This window comes from Anguilla anguilla, chromosome 16 (genome assembly GCF_013347855.1).
Source record: "Anguilla anguilla isolate fAngAng1 chromosome 16, fAngAng1.pri, whole genome shotgun sequence".
Taxonomy (NCBI): Eukaryota; Metazoa; Chordata; class Actinopteri; order Anguilliformes; family Anguillidae; genus Anguilla; species Anguilla anguilla.
The window spans coordinates 927479-948194 of NC_049216.1; the positions used below are offsets into that span (position 1 = coordinate 927479).

A 20716-nucleotide genomic window follows, 5' to 3' on the forward strand; every position below is an offset into this window, starting at 1 on the left:
AATGATAGAAAAAGATTCATGGCTGTCATCTTTGCCAGGGGTGTTTTCACAAAGTATTAAACCAGGGGTGCCAATAATAGTGGAACCTGTTTTTTGGGGAAATAGACTAAAATAAAAAGACTTTGGTTGATTCCAATGAATCATTAATCAAGCACACTAGTTTACACATGTTGGAAAATAAAGCTTATGTCAATAACTGTATTTTTAGTTCAGCTTTTTTATTTTTAAAGCATTTTTTTGCCTATTTATCAAGTTTATCAATAATTCTGGAGCCCACTGTACATCACCAAAGGCAGGGCTGAATCAGTGTCATTTACTCGTTCCAAAGGAAAGAAATAAGCAAATTCTCATTTTTGTTTGGATCCACTAGAAAGTCTGCACAGGTCACAGAGCAAGACGTGTTCCGGATTCTCCCTCGTATGAGACTCATTTTCGGTCCCTAGATGAGTCCTTTTGGTCCCTAGATGAGTCCTTTCGGTCCCTAGATGAGTCCTTTCGGTCCCTAGATGCGTCCTTTCGGTCCCTAGATGCGTCCTTTCGGTCCCTAGATGAGTCCTTTCGGTCCCTAGATGAGTCCTTTCGGTCCCTAGATGAGTCCTTTCGGTCCCTAGATGAGTCCTTTCGGTCCCTAGATGAGTCCTTTCGGTCCCTAGATGTGTCCTTTCCGTCCCTAGATGTGTTCTTTCATCATTTGTTCATCAGAAATATGGATTACTTTGCGTTAAAAAAAGATGAACTGCAATTTTGTGGAAAAAGTTTAAAAAATTTTAAAAAAACAATGCATATTTACAAAATATTAAACAAGTTGACAAAAATTATAAGGCATACATTTCATTGTACTGGTTGGTCAGCTGCAAGGATGAACTCAGAAGGCTTCCTGGTTCAAACACTCGCAGCACTTTAATCTTCAGGCCTCATTGTCACAGATGTAGTTCATAAATACTATACCAGCCAAATGGCTGAATACAGTGGTGAGTTGGAACATGCTAATAATGTCTGTACCACAAACTGCGGAAAACGATGTAATGGTCACTACTCCCCTGGTTAATCTGCTTACATACAAATCACTCCGACTGATCGTTTTGATAAGGAACCAAAGCTCAGTTCTGGAGTAGAAGATAACACAGAGATTCCCATTTGATTTCCTTTCATAGACATCTGTCCTCTCAATACAATCTAAAAAAAAATAAAAAATAATACTAAGAACGTGTTAAATCATAAAGTGAATCACAACATCTGGAACTCAAACATTGTTACACGTTTGCAATCACATCTACTTAATTTGCATCTGAAAGTTCTTGTGCATTTCAACTTACAAAACCACGATCCTTTTTTAAAAGACCAAAACATAATTTTAGAACAGGTTCCAGTAAAACAACTTTCTAATGGCGGCAATTAAAATTCTCAGATGTCATATTAACAGTACCCAGAAAAACGTTCCCATCGAATTAGAGATGGATGGCAGGTCTCCCTTTACATTGAATTTCCCCAAATACTTTCAACATACAACTCGTTCATTACGACAATTAATATCTTAAGGCAGGGGTCCTTGATCTTATCCAAAAAGGGCCGGTGTGGGTGCAGGCTTTCATTCCATCCAAGCAATAATACACCTGGCTCTAACAGTCAACCACTAGTGTCTTTGCTAAGGACCCTGATTAGTAGAATCAGGTGTGTTGTAGAATCATCACTGCTTGGTTGGAACAAAAGCCTACACCCACACCGGCCCTTTCTGGATGAGACTGAGGAAGTGAACTTCTGTACAATGCTTTTTTTGACAGTCAACCTCAAAGGGTTGGAGGAAGAAGTGGGATGAATTAAAACTAGTAGCAGGATGGTGGATACACGATAGACTATGGTGTACTTACTGATATGTAAAAACAATGAAAAATTGAATTGAATAAAAAGCACACATCTGTGAAACTGCTTTGTGCTTTTGGTCTTTTTTTGCTTTCATGACTTTGAATTTGGTCAGTCGAGGGGAGCAGCAGAAAGGCTGATGATGTGAGTGCGGTCTGAAGACTCAAATACCCTGGGGCCACAGGCACTCTGCGAAAGGAGGAATGCTTCAGGGCTGAAAGAAGACTTCAGGGAGTCAGCAGTGAAACCGGGATGTGGCCACAGGGAAACAGACACAGAGATCTCTCCCGCGGACACCGCGTCCGAGTTTCCAGAAGATTCCAGGGCCTCGTGCGTTCACATGCGCGGTAGATCCTACGAAGCTGCAATGCCCTTTAAACCATGTCCACAGAAGCTCCATGGACTGCACTCTTAAACTGCCATAGACCTGACCAGACCTTTTCTGTGTATAACAAGCCTGAGAGCCAGTCTGATAGCATGTAAACATAATTCATCCTCTGTTATGAGCACGTTCTTTCACAAGCTTGCACCCTAGAATGGAGGGTGATTAGAAAATAAATACATTAAAAATAACCAATTTTGTGTTTTAATATGGCAGTATCAAGATCAAGCATCTACACATTTTACATCCTGGTCTTGTGGTTGTTATGGCAACAGTAGTACACATTTTACTTCCTGGTCTCGTGTTGCAAAAAATTTCACACGGGTAAGACTTCCTCTGAGACTGAGTGTCTCTTTCAAGCGTCCTCAGGTTGTTTCGCAAAACTTGCGGCCTGATCAAGTCATAAAATCAGACGAGCATGAGCATCTTCAGGAGAAATTTTGTTCTGTGTGAAATTCTGAGTTTGAAGAGGAGACATATCTCCTTAAACAGCATATACATTTTTGGAAGCAGTCATTTAAGCTAACCTCCATTTTGATGTGGAGAATGTAGTTTGAGCACTCCCACCCCCCTCCCCCTCACTTACATCCTATCCTGTAAGAACACACATTTTACAAGCCCTACCGCTACATGTGTGAGCTGCCCACTCCAACATACTAGGGAAACCCCACAAATATTCTGCAAAATGTCTCACAAATTGCAAGAGGAAAATGTAAAAATGTAAATAAACTAAGATGATGTCTTTATCCTGGTCCACCCAGTTAACAAATTATGTATGAACAAACAAGCAAAAATCTCTGTTTTTTCCTGATCTTAAAAAAAGTTTTTTTTTTTTTTTAATGTAACAAGCTTGTGCTTTACATTCAAGGTTTGTTTTCACACAGCTGCTGTACTAGCCTTACAAAGCTTCAGATTTGCCCTTCTTAGAATGGAAACTTTTTGTGAAATTTCAGGCCTATTTTAGAGAAATAGTAAGTGTACAAATGGTACCATTTTTCGCCTTTTGTTTCATTCAGTTTTGCTAAAACAAAACATCCCTGCTGGATTTGGCTGCAATAGCATTTGGCAGTTTTTCACAGATAATTTCACCTGCACAAATCCTCTATAAAAAAAGAAAGATATTTACATAATCTATTCCAGTACTAACACCGTTTAATAGAAATAACTGTTTTGTAAAACAGAAAAGCAGTGGAAAAAGATTTTTCTTATTTTTCTGAAGCTGAGGAAGACCTGAATACCCTTTCCTTTAAAATAAACGCTGCTCAGAAATTATCTTTGTTTTCTGAGACTGTTCTTCACAACTTTGAGATCAGTACCTGGAAAGTTGATGCACTGACCCAAAAAAAAAAGGAATTTCACAAAATTGGTCTGGCACTGCGCCTATGATGCAACCATGCCTGGGGCACCTCTTGCAGTGCTAGACTGTGTAAGGCAGCTGCTACATCTGCGCAGCCAGAGCCTACATCTGCACAGCCAGAGCCTACATCTGCTCAGCCAGAGCCTACATCTGCGCAGCCAGAGCCTACATCTGCACAGCCAGTCTACATCTACACAGCCAGGTCCTACATCTGCACAGCCAGAGCCTACATCTGCGCAGCCAGAGTCTACATCTGCGCAGCCAGAGCCTACATCTGCGCAGCCAGAGCCTACATCTGCACAGCCAGAGCCTACATCTGCGCCACCAGAGCCTACATCTGCGCAGCCAGATCCTACATCTGCACAGCCAGTCTACATCTACACAGCCAGGTCCTACATCTGCACAGCCAGAGCCTACATCTGCGCAGCCAGAGTCTACATCTGCGCAGCCAGAGCCTACATCTGCGCAGCCAGAGCCTACATCTGCACAGCCAGAGCCTACATCTGCGCCACCAGAGCCTACATCTGCGCAGCCAGATCCTACATCTGCACAGCCAGTCTACATCTGCACAGCCAGAGCCTACATCTGCACAGCCAGAGTCTACATCTGCGCAGCCAGAGTCCACATCTGCACAGCCAGAGTCTACATCTGCTCAGCCAGAGCCTACATCTGCGCGGCCAGAGTCTACATCTGCGCGGCCAGAGTCTACATCTGTGCAGCCAGAGTCTACATCTGCGCAGCCATAGCCTACATCTGCGCAGCCAGAGCATACATCTGCACAGCCAGAACCTACATCTGCACAGCCAGAACCTACATCAGCCCGGGTGACCTCCCGCAATGTGGGCCCACACAGCTGTGGCTGTTGCAGCTGTGGATCTGGCTACTGTGATGATAGTCTGCTCCGATATACAATCAAACATTGTCTAATCCGCCACAATAGGGCGGGGCCGGGTGGGGTGGGGCAGGGCGGGGCTGGGAGGGGGCCCATGGCAAACACTTTTTGGGTGTCAGTTGGACACCGACTCCTCTGTATCTGTAAAAACTAGGACCCCCCAGGGCAAAATCCCCAGAAGAATGCTACAGGCACACATTGGTGTGATGTTTGAAATCATTATTATCATCTGCATTATTATTATTACTGTTATTATTATTATTAGTGAATTGGCATGAGATCAGTACAAAGCCCCACTTTCCCATTTGCCCAGACTGGCACTCTTATCCAGATCCAGCAATACGCACAAAAAGGTATATATATATATATATATGCCATTTATCTATAAATATATGATTGGCGATGTGAAGCACCCCCAGGTGCAGTGCAGTCTCCCTCTCTCTCTGGGGTTGGGGTGGCCGCGGGGCAGGTGTTATTTCGCGCTCTCTGTGCTGCTGACGGGGGCTGGCTCGGTGCGCTGGCTGAGCTCTGAGGTTTTTCCGTTGTTGTTGTTTCCGCCACCCTCCTCTCCGCCTGCGAGCGGCCCTTCCGTGCCGTCCTCGGGCGCGATGGTTTTGGCGTTGTTCGCGGATTCGCTGTGGTCCCGGTTGTTAGCGTCAGTGCCAGGGTGGCCCATTGTGCCGTTGGCGATACCTGGCGGGGGGGCGGCTGGCTCCTCGGATTGGATGAGCTGGATGCCACGGATGAGGTGCACCAGGTCTTTGGCTTTCTCCAGCGAGGCCCGCATCTCCTCCTGCCGGGCCAGGATGCTGTTCTTCGTCTCCATGCATTTCTGTAACAATGCACCAGACCAGAGCAATCCATCACTCAGCAGACCAGAGCAATCCATCAGGCACCAGATCAGAGCAATACATCACCCACCAGACCACAGCAATCCATCAGGCACCAGACCAGAGCCACCAGACCACAGCAATCCATCAGGCACCAGACCAGAGCACTCCATCAGGCACCAGACCAGAGCAGCACATCACTCCCCAGACCAGAGCAATACATCACTCACCAGACTAGAGCAATCCATCACTCACTCTTACAGCACTTCTCAAGTCCCACAGCCAATGACTCATTCCTAGCCCCCAGCAGCACGCTCCTAGAGCATCATACGCTCTCTACAGGCCTGGCAAAAGCAGTGCAGTTCAGAGCCATAACCCCACCCACTTTTTGGGAGGTAAGCAAAGTACAGTGAGCTCCATAATGTTTGTGACAAAGATAAATCTTTTTTTTTCTTGATTTGGCTCTCTACTCCACAATTTTAGACTTGCAATCAAACAATTCACATGTGGTTAAAGTGCAGATTCTCTGCTTTTATTAAATGCAGCACTTTTGATAGATCTCCCATTTCAGGTCACCATAATGTTTGGGACAAATGGCTTCACAGGTGTTTCTGATTAGTCGGTGTGTTCAATTGCTTTTGTAGTGCAGGTATAAGAGAGCCCTCAGTATCTAGTCTAGATTCTAGCCTTTTGTTTGCCTTTGGAGAAGATGAATACTCACCATAATGAATAAAAAACCTTAAACAGCTCTCCTATAGATCAGAAGCACTCTTCATGAGGCAGGCTTGGATGTGTCAAGAGCAAAGTGCAAAGGCCAAAAGGAACCGCCCAAGATCCAAACCCCAAATCTGTGAAACATGGCGGGGGTGTTATGGTTTTGGCGTATATGGCCGCCGCAGGTACTGGCCAACTTGTTTTCACTAATGATGTAACTGCTGAAAGTAGCAGCAGCAAAATTATTTCTGAAGTGCACAGAAGCGTCTTTATTTGCTCAAGTTAAATCAACTGTCTCCAAACTCACTGGAAAATTCTTGACTGGTCAAGTCAGCCACCCGATCCAACGTTTGCGTTTCATATGCTGAAGAGAAAACTTAAGGCAGCTAGCCCCCAAAACAAGCAGGAGCTGTAGATGGCTGCAGTACAGACCTGGCAGAGCATCGCCAGAGAGGATACTCAGCACCTGGTGATGTCTAAGGGTCACAGACTTCAAGCAGTCATTACACGCAAATGAAATTCAACAAAGTACTGAATACGACTACTTTCATTTACATAACTTTATGTCCAAAACATTATGGTGCCATGAAATAGCACGGCTATGTATAACTTTCTGTAATTTTTACACAGTGCAACCAAAGTGTATGCAAATACCCCTAAATAAAAGCGGAGAACATGCACTTTAATGTGCACATTGGGCATTGGTTACAAATCTAAAATTGTAGAATACAGAGCTAAGTCAAGAAAAAAATATGTCTTTGTCCCAAACATTTAGAAGCTCACTGTACTTTCCAACCAATCAGAAGACGGGTCAGAGGTGAAGGGGATGATCCAAACCTCAGCACACAGAGCAATGGGTGGAACAACGCGAGGAGGGTGTGCATCAAACACGTCACACTTCCCCAAAAAAACCACCCCTCTGACAGCCTGGCCAGCGTCTGAACTGGAAGGTTCCGGGTGTGGCCTATCGTGTGGTGATTGGTGGATACTTTTGGTAGCTACACTTCCTGGTTCTCTTGAGGTGTTAGTCAGGAACTAGCCAGAAAATGTCTGTAACTGGTGGAGTTGCTCTCTGGTGTTTTGTTGCGTCTTCCCAGCAGCTGATTGGCCATGCTCCCTGTCACTCACCGTTATGGCGCCGCTGAGCTGTTTGACCTTCTGCTCCAGCTGCTCTCTCTCCTGCTTCAGCTCCGAGCTCCACTTCAGCAGCCTCTGCTTCTCCTCCACTTTAGCTGCGAGGGAAGAACAGCCGTAGCAGCGCGCCATTCAGATCGGGTTCCATTCGCATAGCGCTTTTCACAAAGGACCAGCGACTCAGCGCCCTTTACAGACTGCAGTCCCAAGCCCCCATCACCAAGCCAGGGGCAACAGTGGCAATGGAAAGCCCCCTGGAGGAACCAGGGAAAGCCCGCGGGACAATCCCACGCAATTCATGCTCGGTCCCCCTACCTGCTTTGTACGCGATGTACGAGTGAACGATAGCCAGAGTACCCGGCCAAGGCACAACCTCCTCTTTCTTCACAATCTGAAAGACGGAAAGACACAAAACAAGCACACTGTCAGCGTTTGCTGTGTTCTAATGAGCCTCAGAATGAAGTGACGACCGCGGGTCCCAGGCCGAGCGCCAGGATGGACAGCCTAAACGATCAGACACGCGACAGACGCCATCTTACACCCGCAAAATAGCCAGAGAAGCAGAAAACACGTGGACATCTCGAAACCATGTGGAGACATGCAGAGAAACACTAAGGCTAGGTTGGGGGTGGGGGTAGAGGGGTAGCTGTAAACACTAGGGCTAGAGTGGGGGTAGAGGGGTAGCTGTAAACACTAGGGCTAGAGTAGGGGTAGAGGGGTAGCTGTAAACACTAGAGCTAGAGTGGGGGTAGAGGGGTAGCTGTAAACACTAGAGCTAAAGCTGGGGTAGAGGGGTAGCTGTAAACACTAGAGCTAGAGTGGGGGTAGAGGGGTAGCTGTAAACACTAGAGCTAGAGTGGGGGTAGAGGGGTAGAGGGGTAGCTGTAAACACTAGGGCTAGAGTGGGGGTAGAGGGGTAACTGTAAACACTAGGGCTAGAGTGGGGGTAGAGGGGTAGCTGTAAACACTAGGGCTAGGGTGGGGTAGAGGGGTAGCTGTAAACACTAGGGCTAAAGTTGGGGTAGAGGGGTAGCTGTAAACACTAGGGCTAGAGTGGGGGTAGAGGGGTAGCTGTAAACACTAGGACTAGAGTGGGGGTAGAGGGGTAGCTGTAAACACTAGGGCTAGAGTGGGGGTAGAGGGGTAGCTGTAAACACTAGGACTAGAGTGGGGGTAGAGGGGTAGCTGTAAACACTAGGACTAGAGTGGGGGTAGAGGGGTAGCTGTAAACACTAGGGCTAAAGCTGGGGTAGAGGGGTAGCTGTAAACATTAGGGCTAGAGTGGGGGTAGAGGGGTAACTGTAAACATTAGGGCTAAAGTTGGGGTAGAGGGGTAACTGTAAACACTAGGGCTAGAGTGGGGGTAGAGGGGTAGCTGTAAACACTAGGGCTAGGGTGTGGTAGAGGGGTAGCTGTAAACACTAGGGCTAGAGTGGGGGTAGAGGGGTAGCTGTAAACACTAGGGCTAGAGTGGGGGTAGAGGGGTAGCTGTAAACACTAGGGCTAGAGTGGGGGTAGAGGGGTAGCTGTAAACACTAGGGCTAGGGTGGGGTAGAGGGGTAGCTGTAAACACTAGGGCTAAAGTTGGGGTAGAAGGGTAGCTGTAAACACTAGGGCTAGAGTGGGGGTAGAGGGGTAGCTGTAAACACTAGGGCTAGAGTGGGGGTAGAGGGGTAGCTGTAAACACTAGGGCTAGAGTGGGGGTAGAGGGGTAGCTGTAAACACTAGGACTAGAGTGGGGGTAGAGGGGTAGCTGTAAACACTAGGACTAGAGTGGGGGTAGAGGGGTAGCTGTAAACACTACGGCTAAAGTTGGGGTAGAGGGGTAGCTGTAAACACTAGGGCTAGAGTGGGGGTAGAGGGGTATCTGTAAACACTAGGGCTAAAGCTGGGGTAGAGGGGTAGCTGTAAACATTAGGGCTAGAGTGGGCTAGAGGGGTAACTGTAAACACTAGGGCTAAAGTGGGGGTAGAGGGGTAGCTGTAAACACTAGGGCTAGGGTGGGGTAGAGGGGTAGCTGTAAACACTAGGGCTAGAGTGGGGGTAGAGGGGTAGCTGTAAACACTAGGGCTAGAGTGGGGGTAGAGGGGTAGCTGTAAACACTAGGACTAGAGTGGGGGTAGAGGGGTAGCTGTAAACATTAGGGCTAGAGTGGGGTAGAGGGGTAACTGTAAACACTAGGGCTAAAGTGGGGGTAGAGGGGTATCTGTAAACACTAGGGCTAAAGCTGGGGTAGAGGGGTAGCTGTAAACATTAGGGCTAGAGTGGGGTAGAGGGGTAACTGTAAACACTAGGGCTAAAGTGGGGGTAGAGGGGTAGCTGTAAACACTAGGGCTAGGGTGGGGTAGCGGGGTAGCTGTAAACACTAGGGCTAGAGTGGGGGTAGAGGGGTAGCTGTAAACACTAGGGCTAGAGTGGGGGTAGAGGGGTAGCTGTAAACACTAGGACTAGAGTGGGGGTAGAGGGGTAGCTGTAAACACTAGGGCTAGAGTGGGGGTAGAGGGGTAGCTGTAAACACTAGGACTAGAGTGGGGGTAGAGGGGTAGCTGTAAACACTAGGGCTAGAGTGGGGGTAGAGGGGTAGCTGTAAACACTAGGGCTAGAGTGGGGGTAGAGGGTAGCTGTAAACACTAGGACTAGAGTGGGGGTAGAGGGGTAGCTGTAAACACTAGGGCTAGAGTGGGGGTGGGGTGGGGGGGTAGCTGTGAACACTCGGGCTAGAGTGGGGGTGGGGTGGGGGGGGGGTAGCTGTGAACACTCGGGCTAGAGTCAACTGCCATGGAACGGCGGCGAAAGCCTTTGAGAACCAACCATCCTTCACACCAACTCTGCCTCAGCTTCCCAGCAGTGCTACAAATTTATCAATAACCACACACTGCAAAAGCACAGGCCTGGGCTTCTATTGGACGGACTCACACGGTAAGAGCACAGGCCTGGGCTTCTATTGGACGGCCGCACACGGTAAGAGCACAGCGCTGGGCTTCTATTGGACGGATTCACACAGTAAGAGCACAGGCCTGGGTTTCTATTGGACGGTCTCACACAGTAAGAGCACAGGCCTGGGCTTCTATTGGACAGTGTCACACAGTAAGAACACAGGCCTGGGCTTCTATTGGACAGTGTCACACAGTAAGAGCACAGGCCTGGGCTTCTATTGGACAGCAGGCTGCATGGTGAGTCTACGGGAGGGGGCAAAGTCCCTTGCATGCGTTACCTGGTCTTGACATTTGGGGCAGATCCACATGCCTTTGGGAATGGCTTTCAGTGGGGGATCCAAGCAGTCCAGGTGGTACACACATGAGCACGTGTCACACATCAGCAACTGTCCACTGCACCTGCACACCGCACAAAAGTCCTCATGGATGTCCCCCTGTCGGGAAGAACGACACTATCAGCACCCACCCTGGGGTGGAATAATGGCACTATCAGCCCCAGCACCCACTCTGGGGCAGTAGAATGGCACTATCAGCCCCAGCACCCACTCTGGGGCAGTAGAATGGCACTATCAGCCTCAGCACCCACTCTGGGGCAGTAGAATGGCACTATCAGCCCCAGCACCCACCCTGGGGCAGTAGAATGGCACTATCAGCCCCAGCACCCACCCTGGGGCAGTAGAATGGCACTATCAGCCCCAGCACCCACCCTGGGGCAGTAGAATGGTACTATCAGCCCCAGCACCCACCCTGGGGCAGTAGAATGGCACTATCAGCCCCAGCACCCACTCTGGGGCAGAATAATGGCACTATCAGCCCCAGCACCCACTCTGGGGCAAAATAATGGCACTATCAGCCCCAGCACCCACTCTGGGGCAGAATAATGGCACTATCAGCCCCAGCACCCACCCTGGGGCAGTAGAATGGCACTATCAGTTCCGTTACACACAGCAGGGCAGCTCACATGTGCTTGGACTTCTCATTTCAGTCCTGCTGTGGTTAGTGGGGACATTTCAATGACATTCCAGACAGCGTAAGGTTGTAAGAATGGACAGTGACACAGTGATTTTTCCGGGTATGTTTTTCTTTCTCTTGTCTTGCTATGTCAGTGTTGTTATTATTATTCTTTTCTTTATTATTGATGAGGGAGAGGTATAAGCCCTTCTGAGTTTCTAGCCCCATCCTACGCTATGTTCATATTTATTTTATTGTAATTATTATTTTTTGCTTTGTGTTATGTCCTGTTTTTTTTGTTAGTTGTTTTAACAGTGTTCAAGTAAACAAACAAACAAACAAACAAAAACGGGCCATTCAGCCCTTCTAGGCTCGTCATTACCCAACAGTCGAGAACAGCCAGAGGGTCTTTACCTCGACTGCACGACCTGGTAACCTGCTCCACACATTCACAACTTTCTGTGTCAAAAAAACCCTGTTCATTAATCACTGGTAATTAATCTGGAAGGTCTGAATAGTTGCTTTCCTACTGATACACTTAATTTATTATAATTTTTTCACACCCAACATTAAAATAACCAGATCAGATGTTTGCCTCACAATCCACAGCTCAGTTAGTGAAGGCGAGGGTAAGACTGTTCACTTTGTAAGACTGTGGGGGGAAGAAAAAATAAATAAAAGTCAAATAAAAAAGCACAATGGATGTAATGGCACATTAACCATGGGAATAAACCAACAGCAAGCTAGCCGGATGCTCAAGCTGTGTGGTGACCAGTTTCTTCCCCTGATTAATCAGGAAATGCTGATTTTCAGACTCGAAACGTGTTTGGGGCAACGAGCATTTTGGCTTTATGGGTGAAAATCGTGTGTGCGTGTGTAGGACAAAATTGTGCGAGTGTGTGCGTCTGTATGATATGCAGGTCCTGTCTGAGGCTGAGACATGGGTTTGATAATTAGCATTTCCTGAGTAATCAGGCTTCATTAATAATTAACTATCCAGCTGGCAGCAGAAGTAGGAGAACAAGACTGGTAGCCCCCTCCTGGCCTGGCTGACACATTACACCCTCTGGTAGCTACTTACTTCCCCAGTGCGGGGGCTGGGTAGAGGGAGGGTGTGGGGGTAGGTGGGGCAGTTAGGGCCCCCGCTTTCGAGTGCGGCAGGGGCGGGGGAATCGGGGCGGCTGCCTGTGGGCGGGGTCGGGGTATGGTGACCCAGCTCCGTACCGCTGCTGCATTTGGGAGGGCGACCTGAACAAAATGAGAGATGGAAAAAAAGGAAAAAGAAAAATGTTTTTTTTCTTCTTTTCTCTCACATACCTTGGACAAGGGGTCCTCATTGGCTAGCATGGAGATAGGAGGAGAAAGAGGGAGGGGCACAGAACACAGAATTAGTGCACTCGGGCAGAAAGGCAGCAAGCAAAAGGGAGGAGGAACTCTGCAGAGCTAATAGCCAATTACGGAGCAGGGCGTCTCAGAGACAGAAGCAAACAGCCAATTAAGGGGTAGGGAGTCTCAGAGACAGACGCAAACAGCCAATTATGGGGTAGGGAGTCTCAGAGACAGAAGCAAACAGCTAATTATGGGGTAGGGAGTCTCAGAGACAGACGCAAACAGCCACTACCAGGCCAGGGCATCTCAGACAGAGAAACAAACAGAGAGAGAAGTCAAAGGAAGAACAGGTTTTTAGTGACACAACCCATTTGGAGTTTTCTCTGAGCTATTCCAGTTTAGTAAAGCATACCTTGTCCTCCCAGGGAGCTCAGTGGACAGCAGTGTCACTTTAATTTCCTTCCTCAGTATTACACATCAATACCACCGCCTGGGTCCCCATTATAACTTTCTTCTCTCTCCAGCACTTCCTCCCTTTTATTCTTTTATTACCCTTTTGTCACAATACCCATCTAGCTGAGGGCACTTGACTCTCATTAAATATTAACTTTGGTACTTGATCCTGATCAGTACAATTTTTTAAATACTATTTTCTACATCTCAATCTAAAACATTCACGGATGGATTATGGGAAATGTAGTTTGATGGCATATTTCTGTTGTGTCCCCACCAGAGCACCCACAGCTTGCACTCTGAAGGCCAGCGCTATTAGAAATGTAAATTACCATGTGACACTTCAGCAGTGCTGCCCCTTTGGGCATTTAGCAGACATGCAACCCACAGCTGAAGCAGCACAGGGGTACAACCACAGGCCCCATCGGGGAATCGACCAAGTACAGTTCCTGTGCTGACAATCTTTATAGTGCCTAACCTTATCTTCTGTTTCTTTTTCCCTGGGGCTCCTGCCCCTCCCTTGCCCTGAGTCCACGGGACCGCACCAGCCCTGTCCCTCGCTCCATGGTCATGGACTGCTCCAGCCCTGTCCCTCGCTCGGTGGTCATGGACCGCTCCAGCTCTGTCCCTCGCTCTGTGGTCATGGACCGCTCCAGCCCTGTCCCTCGCTCTATGGCTATGGACTACCTCAGGCCGGTCCCTCGCTCTATGGTCATGGACTGCTCTAGCCCTGTCCCTCACTCTATGGTCATGGACTGCCTCAGGCCTGTCCCTCGCTCCATGGTCATGGACCGCTCCAGTCCTATCCCTCGCTCTATGGTCATGGACCACTCCAGCCCTGTCCCTCACTCCATGGTCATGGACCACCCCAACCCTGTCCCTCGCTCTATGGTCATGGACAGCTCCAGCCCTGTCCCTCGCTCTATGGTCATGGACCGCTCCAGCCCTGTCCCTCACTCAATGGTCATGGACCACCCCAGCCCTGTCCCTCACTCAATGGTCATGGACCACCCCAGCCCTGTCCCTCGCTCTATGGTCATGGACCTCCCCAGCCCTGTCCCTCGCTCTATGGTCATGAACCACCCCAGCCCTGTCCCTCGCTCTATGGTCATGGACTGCTCCAGCCCTGTCCCTCACTCAATGGTCATGGACCACCCCAGCCCTGTCCCTCGCTCTATGGTCATGGACCTCCCCAGCCCTGTCCCTCGCTCTATGGTCATGGACCGCTCCAGCCCTGTCCCTCCCTCTATGGTCATGGACTGCTCAAGCCCTGTCCTTCGCTCTATGGTCATGGACCGCTCCAGCCCTGTCCCTCACTCCATGGTCATGGACTGCTCCAGCCCTGTCCCTCGCTCTATGGCGATGGACTGCCTCAGCCCTGTTCCATCCCTTGATGAAGCCTGGAGCTCCAGATCTATCACCCGGCTCCTCTAAACTGCACTATACTTTACTATGCCATTTGGTCTTCTGTTATTCCTGTTAGCTATTGCTTTGGCTGTTACCTGCTTAACCCATTTTATTTGTTGTGATAGATCCCTTATAGCATTTCATTGCTACTGCTACATTCCATTCTACTGCTATTTTACACCAGGCTGGCCAGTGGAGGATGGGCTCCCCCTCTATAGCAGAGTTCCACCCGAGATTTCTTCCCATCTGGGAGTTTTTTATAACCACCATTTGAGAGTTTTCCCTCTCCACCTGGGATTTTTTTGTTTTTTACTTCATGTGTTGCAAAAAGTTCATAAAATCATAAAAAAGACTGAATTAAGTTTGCAGGTGATCACCAGGACGAAAAAAAAGGACGCCTTTTGGTGGAGTGTTCTCTGGTCAGATGAAACAAAAATTGAACTGTTTGGCCATAATTATCAGCACTATGTATGGAGGAAAAAGGGTAAGGCTTTTCATCCAAAGAACATCATCCCAACTGTGAAGCATGGGGGTGGCAGCATCATGTTGAGGGGGTGCTTTCCTGGAGAAGGGAGTGGTGCACTTCAGAAAATATATGGCATCATGAGGAAGGAGGATTATCTAGAAATTCTGAAGCAACACCTCAAGACATCAGCTGGAAAGTTAAAACTTGGTCGCAACTGGGACTTCCAGCAGGACAATGATCCCAAGCATACCTTCTAAGTTGTAACAAAATGGCTTAAAGACAACAAAGTGAAAGTATTGGAGTGGTCATCACAAAGCCCTGAACTGAATCCCATTGAAAATTTGTGGACTCAACTGAAAAAGCGTGTCGTGCAAGGAGGCCCACAAACCTGACTGAGTTACACCAGTTCTGTCAGGAGGAATGGGCAAAAATTCTGGAAAAGTATTGTGAGAAGCTTGTGGAAGGCTACCCCAAGCGTTTGATTCAAGTCAAGCAATTAAAAGGCAATGCCACCAAATATGAACAAAGTGTATGTAAACCTTTGACCCACTGACAATCTGAAATAGTACATAAAAGCAGAAATAAATCTGTCTCTTAGCTATTATTTTGAAATGACCTCTTATGGAAATAAAGTAGATACCCTAATTGACTAAACACAGGAAATGCATGGTAACATGAAATAAAAAAAAGTTTGAAAGTCTTTAGCCTAGGTGTATGTAAACTCTTGGCCTCAACTGTAGACATTTTTGTCAACCATATTCTACATAGAGAAACTGTCTCTAAGGCACTGTATAAGACAAGCCTCACATCTGGAGAAACTGTCTCTAAGGCACTATATAAGAGAAGCCTCACATCTAGAGAAACTGTCCCTAAGTCAATGTTTAAGACAAGCCTCACATCTGGAGAAATTTTCCTTAAGGCAATGTTTAAGACAAGCCTCACATCTGGAGAAATTTTCCTTAAGGCACTGTATAAGACAAGCCTCACATCTGGAGAAACTTTTCCTAAGGCACTGTATAAGACAAGCCTCACATTTGGAGAAACTGTCTCTAAGGCACTGTATAAGACAAGCCTCACATCTGGAGAAACTGTCTCTAAGGCACTGTATAAGACAAGCTTCACATCTGGAGAAACGGTCTCTAAGGCACTGTATAAGACAAGCCTGACATCTGGAGAAACTGTCCCTAAGTCAATGTATAAGACAAGGCTCACATCTGGAGAAAATTTCCCCAAGGCACTGTATAAGACAAGCCTCACCTCTGAAGAAACTTTCCCTAAGGCACTGTATAAGACAAGCCTCACATCTGGAGAAACTGACTACAAGGCACTGTATAAGACAAGCTTCAGATCTGGAGAAACTTTCCCTAAGGCAATGCACTTAAACACTCACTTGCCTTTTCTTGCTAGTTCTGTCAGGGAAATGATGCGTTAGTGACACACATAATTGTAACTATACAAGACTGCCAATTGGGAGACAGCTGCACCTCTCACTTACAGCAGCTGGTGGCTAATGGGAGCCAGCCTAGCATGTCAGTGGGAGGAGCTAACGCCATCTAACATAACAGCAACATGCCACGGGCAATGTCAGACACCAAGACATAATATAGCATATGCAAACATTCATACTTCTTAAAATCAGTATCTATGTAGCTTAAAATTTAATGACTGTTTGGTTTCTAAAGGTCGGTGCTTGATTAGTAAAGGTCCGTGTTTGATTGTTAAAGGTTAGTGTTTGATTGTTAAAGGTCAGTGTTTGATTGTTAAAAGTCCATGTTTGATTGCTAAGGTCTGTGTTTGATTGTTAAAAGTCCATGTTTGATTGCTAAGGTCTGTGTTTGATTGCTAAGGTCTGTGTTTGATTGCTAAAGGTCTGTGTTTGATTGTTAAAGGTCAGTGTTTGATTGTTAAAAGTCCATGTATGATTGCTAAGGTCTTTATTTGATTGCTAAAGGTCCGTGTTTCATAGTTAAAAGTCCATGTTTAATTGTTAAAGGTCAGTGTTCGATTGTTAAAGGTCCATGTTTGATTGTTAAAAGTCTGTGTTTGATAAAGATCCGTGTTTGATTGTTAAAGGTCTGTGTTTAATTGTTAAAAGTCTGTGTTTGATTGTTAAAGGTCCGTGTTTGATTGTTAAAGGTCTGTGTTTGATTGTTAAAGGTCAGTGTTTGATTGTTAAAGGTCTGTGTTTGATAAAGTTCTGTGTTTGATTGTTAAAGGTCCGTGTTTGATAAAGATCTGTGTTTGATTGTTAAAGGTCCGTGTTTGATTCGTAAAGGTCAGTGTTTGATTGTTAACTGTCAGTGTTTGATAAAGTTCTGTGATTGATTGTTAAAAGGTCTGTGCTTGATTCGTAAAGGTCTGCGTTTGATGATCAAGTGTAGGACTCTCCTTTTAACAAACAAATGTTGCAATGCATTTGTTAAAAGTAAAAATATGTTCAGGGAGATCCTGTGGAGCAGCTGACCCAAACCGTATAAAAATCCCCCCACGTGGCTTCGGATTCAGTTCATCTCCATCTCTAACCCTCTCTGTACTGTGATCCCATCTCCATCTCTAACCCTCTCTGCACTGTGATCCCATCTCTATCTCTAACCCTCTCTGTGCTGTGATCCCACCTGTATCTCTAACCCTCTCTATACTGTGATCCCACCTCGATCTGTAACCCTCTCTGCACTGTGATCCCATCTCTATCTGTGACCCTCTCTGCACTGTGATCCCACCTCTATCTGTACCCCTCTCTGCACTGTGATCCCATCTCTATCTTTAACCCTCTCTCTACTGTGATCCCACCTCTATCTCTAACCCTCTCTGCTTTCCTCCACTTCAATAAAAATACATAAGGATGGCAGTATAAATATTTTTCCATGAATCTTAAAAATTATGTTAGAAAAAATTGAACATTAAATGAGATTCAAAAGACCCTGATGAAATCTGGCAGATTACTCCATAAAATTGGAGCCCTAGCTGCAAATGCCTTGTCTCTCTTGCTGTAAAATCTGTGGCTGGGATAGAGGGGAGCTCTTCTGCTGGTGACCTCAGGGAGTGGGATGGGGTGTGTCCTTATAACAGATCGGCACCCTGGTCACCGTATTTAACAGAAAAATGAAAGCACCCAATAACTCGCCTGATCTATGGTGGGTAAACTGGTTGCTGATTTTAAGGTGAAAACAAAAACCAGCAGACCCTGCGTCTCTCCAGGACCAGGGCTGGGGACCCCAGCAGACCCTGCGTCTCTCCAGGACCAGGGCTGGGGACCCCAGTAGACCCTGTGGCTCTCCAGGACCAGGGCTGGGGACCCCAGCAGACCCTGTGGCTCTCCAGGACCAGGGCTGGGGACCCCAGCAGACCCTGTGGCTCTCCAGGACCAGGGCTGGGGACCCCAGCAGACCCTGTATCTCTCCAGGACCAGGGCTGGGGACCCCAGCAGACCCTGTGGCTCTCCAGGACCAGGGCTGGGGACCCCAGCAGACCCTGTGGCTCTCCAGGACCAGGGCTGGGGACTCGATACGGTTGGTTGGAAGCATTTACAGTGACAAGAGGAGAAGCAGTAGGGTTAAAAAGGGGTTAATCTGGCACTCACCTCTCTTTCGGGGCCCTTGGTGGACAGGAGTGTTCAGATAAGTTACTGCACTCTTCTTGCGCTGTGAAGGGGAAAGTCACATGACTTAAATAAAGGCCATAATTATCTCTGGAGGCTTACAGTTTCACAAAACAGTGTTTTGCTGAGTTTATATTACGAGGCATTGCAATGTCCAAGGCCCATATGGGAACAGGCTTCTGTTTCAGCCCAGCCTATGACAACCAGCTCAACCAATCAACCAACCACCGCCTTCAATAATGCCCCAGATTGGTTGAACCCAGAGTTTTAGTGTCCTGCCCACAATGGCCTTTTCGAATATCAGTGAAAACCATAGCAACCACGTTTTGTGTCGACAGGAAACTGTGTTGTGTTAAGCATGCAGAGTGGTGCTAAGCTTCCAGAACGGTGTTAAGCTTGCAGAGGGGTGTTAAGCGTACCTCCGGCTCCATCGCTGCCCCGCTGTACACCGGATTGGCCGTCGTTCTCCGCTTGCGCTCTTGTCTCCGGCTCTGAATCTCTTCCCCGTCAGAGAATAAGAACACAGGTCAAGAAGCATATTTTTCACAGTGCACTTTGTTCCCCTTTTCTTTTGAAATAAATGTTCTGCTGTCTTTGTGTCCGCTTTGCGTGCGCTTGAATGGATCGCTGTAACCTCCTGCGCCGTTTTGGGAGAGGACACCTGAACGTTCACTCTCTTCTGCGACACGTCATCAGGCCAGTGTTTCTTAACTGATGCTCCGCAGAGCACCAGTTAAGCTCACGCAGATGCTGAGCGTGGGCACCCTCTTAAACAGAGGGGGCGCTGGTGAGACAAAAACCTCACACATACCAGCCCATGGGGCCTATCCACACACTGGAACAGTGCCTTAACAGACACCAGACCATGGGACCAATCCACACACTGGAACAGTGCCTTAACAGATACCAGACCATGGGGCCCATCCACACACTGGAACAGAGCCTTAACAGATACCAGACCATGGGACCCAGCCACACAGTGGAACAGTGCTTTAACAGGATCAGCCACCCAGCAACACAGGACAGCTACAGAGGAGGTGGAAACAGTTACCTTGGAGATAGTCATGTGTGACGAGTCCTAGGGACCCCATGAAGACAAGTTTCTAGGAAAAAAGCATAAAACAAAAAGCTGTTGACCACTAAGTACCGATCGGTGCGGTACTAAAGTTATGAAGTTATTCTGGACAGACTGATTAATGTACTGATCAAACTGAGACTTCGCTAGTGAATAACTGTCTGGTTTCATGAAGATTATATTGTAAATCTGAATAATGACATTCAAGAAGATGTTGTGAATGAAAAACTATAGTACTGTATAGTATGTTAAACACACCACTCTCCTAGATCATTATACTTCATTAACACAGACATCGGCTAGTCAATCTGCCTTGAATTCACCCTAAATTAACCTTACGTCATGAAAATATTTTTACTTTATTCTATTACATATTTAATATAGAACCTGGGACCAGGATATATCACCTGATCTCTGATCCTGAATTAATAAATACTCCCCCTGTCCCTCCCTGTGCCAACACTAATGCCAGTACAGGGTGAGACAGGAGACTACCCAATAACACACTCCCCTTCCCTGTGCCAACACTAATGCCAGTACAGGGTCAGACAGGAGACTACCCAATAACACACTCCCCTTCCCTGTGCCAACACTAATGCCAGTACAGGTTGAGACAGGAGACTACCCAATAACACACTCCCCTTCCCTGTCTCCCGTTGGGTTAATGAAGCTTTACATATAAACCGCCGTCCCATTTAAGATCCAACATTGAAACCAGTAATTAAGTGAATCCGGGGCAAAGGATTATGTATGTCAAAAACACAAAATCATAAACACACAAGATGAGAACTGGAAGGGAGACTGTCCAAAGAAAAACAAACAAAAATGAGAAAAATAAGGATAAACCTATAAAATAAAATCTTATCAGGCAGCATAAACATGCTCACAGGGTCAAAACCTTTCAAAGATAAATCATAAAGCACAAAAAAATGCATTTACGGAGCGCCCAGGTTCTCTGCATGCCTGCGATTGGTTAGATTTGCTTTGTTCCGATTGGTGATGCCCACCTGCCCCACCCGCTGTCCTACCTGGGGGGTCTCTTCCCGTCTGGGTTTTGGCAGTGGGGGCGAGGTGGGGGAGGAAGGAGGCCTCTCTGATGCCTTCTGCTCTGTCCCACGGCGAGGTTTAACAGCCTAAACCGGAGAGCGGGCAGGTCGACCGTTAGCACCTCGGCTAAAGCATGGATCTGCGCACACGCAGTGTCGCTCTGATCCAGGGTCACAGTGCAGTGCGCTCTGATCCAGGGTCACAGTGCAGTGTCGCTCTGACCCAGGGTCACAGTGCAGTGTCGCTCTGATCCAGGGTCACAGTGCAGTGCGCTCTGATCCAGGG

General features: G+C 47.4%; 1 protein-coding gene across 1 annotated transcript in view; it reads right to left on the reverse strand.

Moving 5' to 3' along the window:
- Window positions 1–221: 221 nt before the first annotated feature.
- LOC118215526 (PHD finger protein 21A-like) overlaps window positions 222–20716 on the reverse strand; it is a 59471-nt gene continuing 38976 nt past the window's right edge. Inside the window, exons 11-19 of the mRNA XM_035396417.1 lie at window positions 20413–20517; window positions 19361–19412; window positions 18729–18808; window positions 18292–18352; window positions 12374–12396; window positions 10384–10539; window positions 7485–7560; window positions 7164–7267; window positions 222–5323 (exon numbers count right to left, since the gene is read on the reverse strand). Of these exons, the coding sequence (XP_035252308.1) occupies window positions 4964–5323; window positions 7164–7267; window positions 7485–7560; window positions 10384–10539; window positions 12374–12396; window positions 18292–18352; window positions 18729–18808; window positions 19361–19412; window positions 20413–20517 (1017 nt within the window). The 3' untranslated portion in view covers window positions 222–4963. The remainder of the gene's footprint in view (window positions 5324–7163; window positions 7268–7484; window positions 7561–10383; window positions 10540–12373; window positions 12397–18291; window positions 18353–18728; window positions 18809–19360; window positions 19413–20412; window positions 20518–20716) is intronic.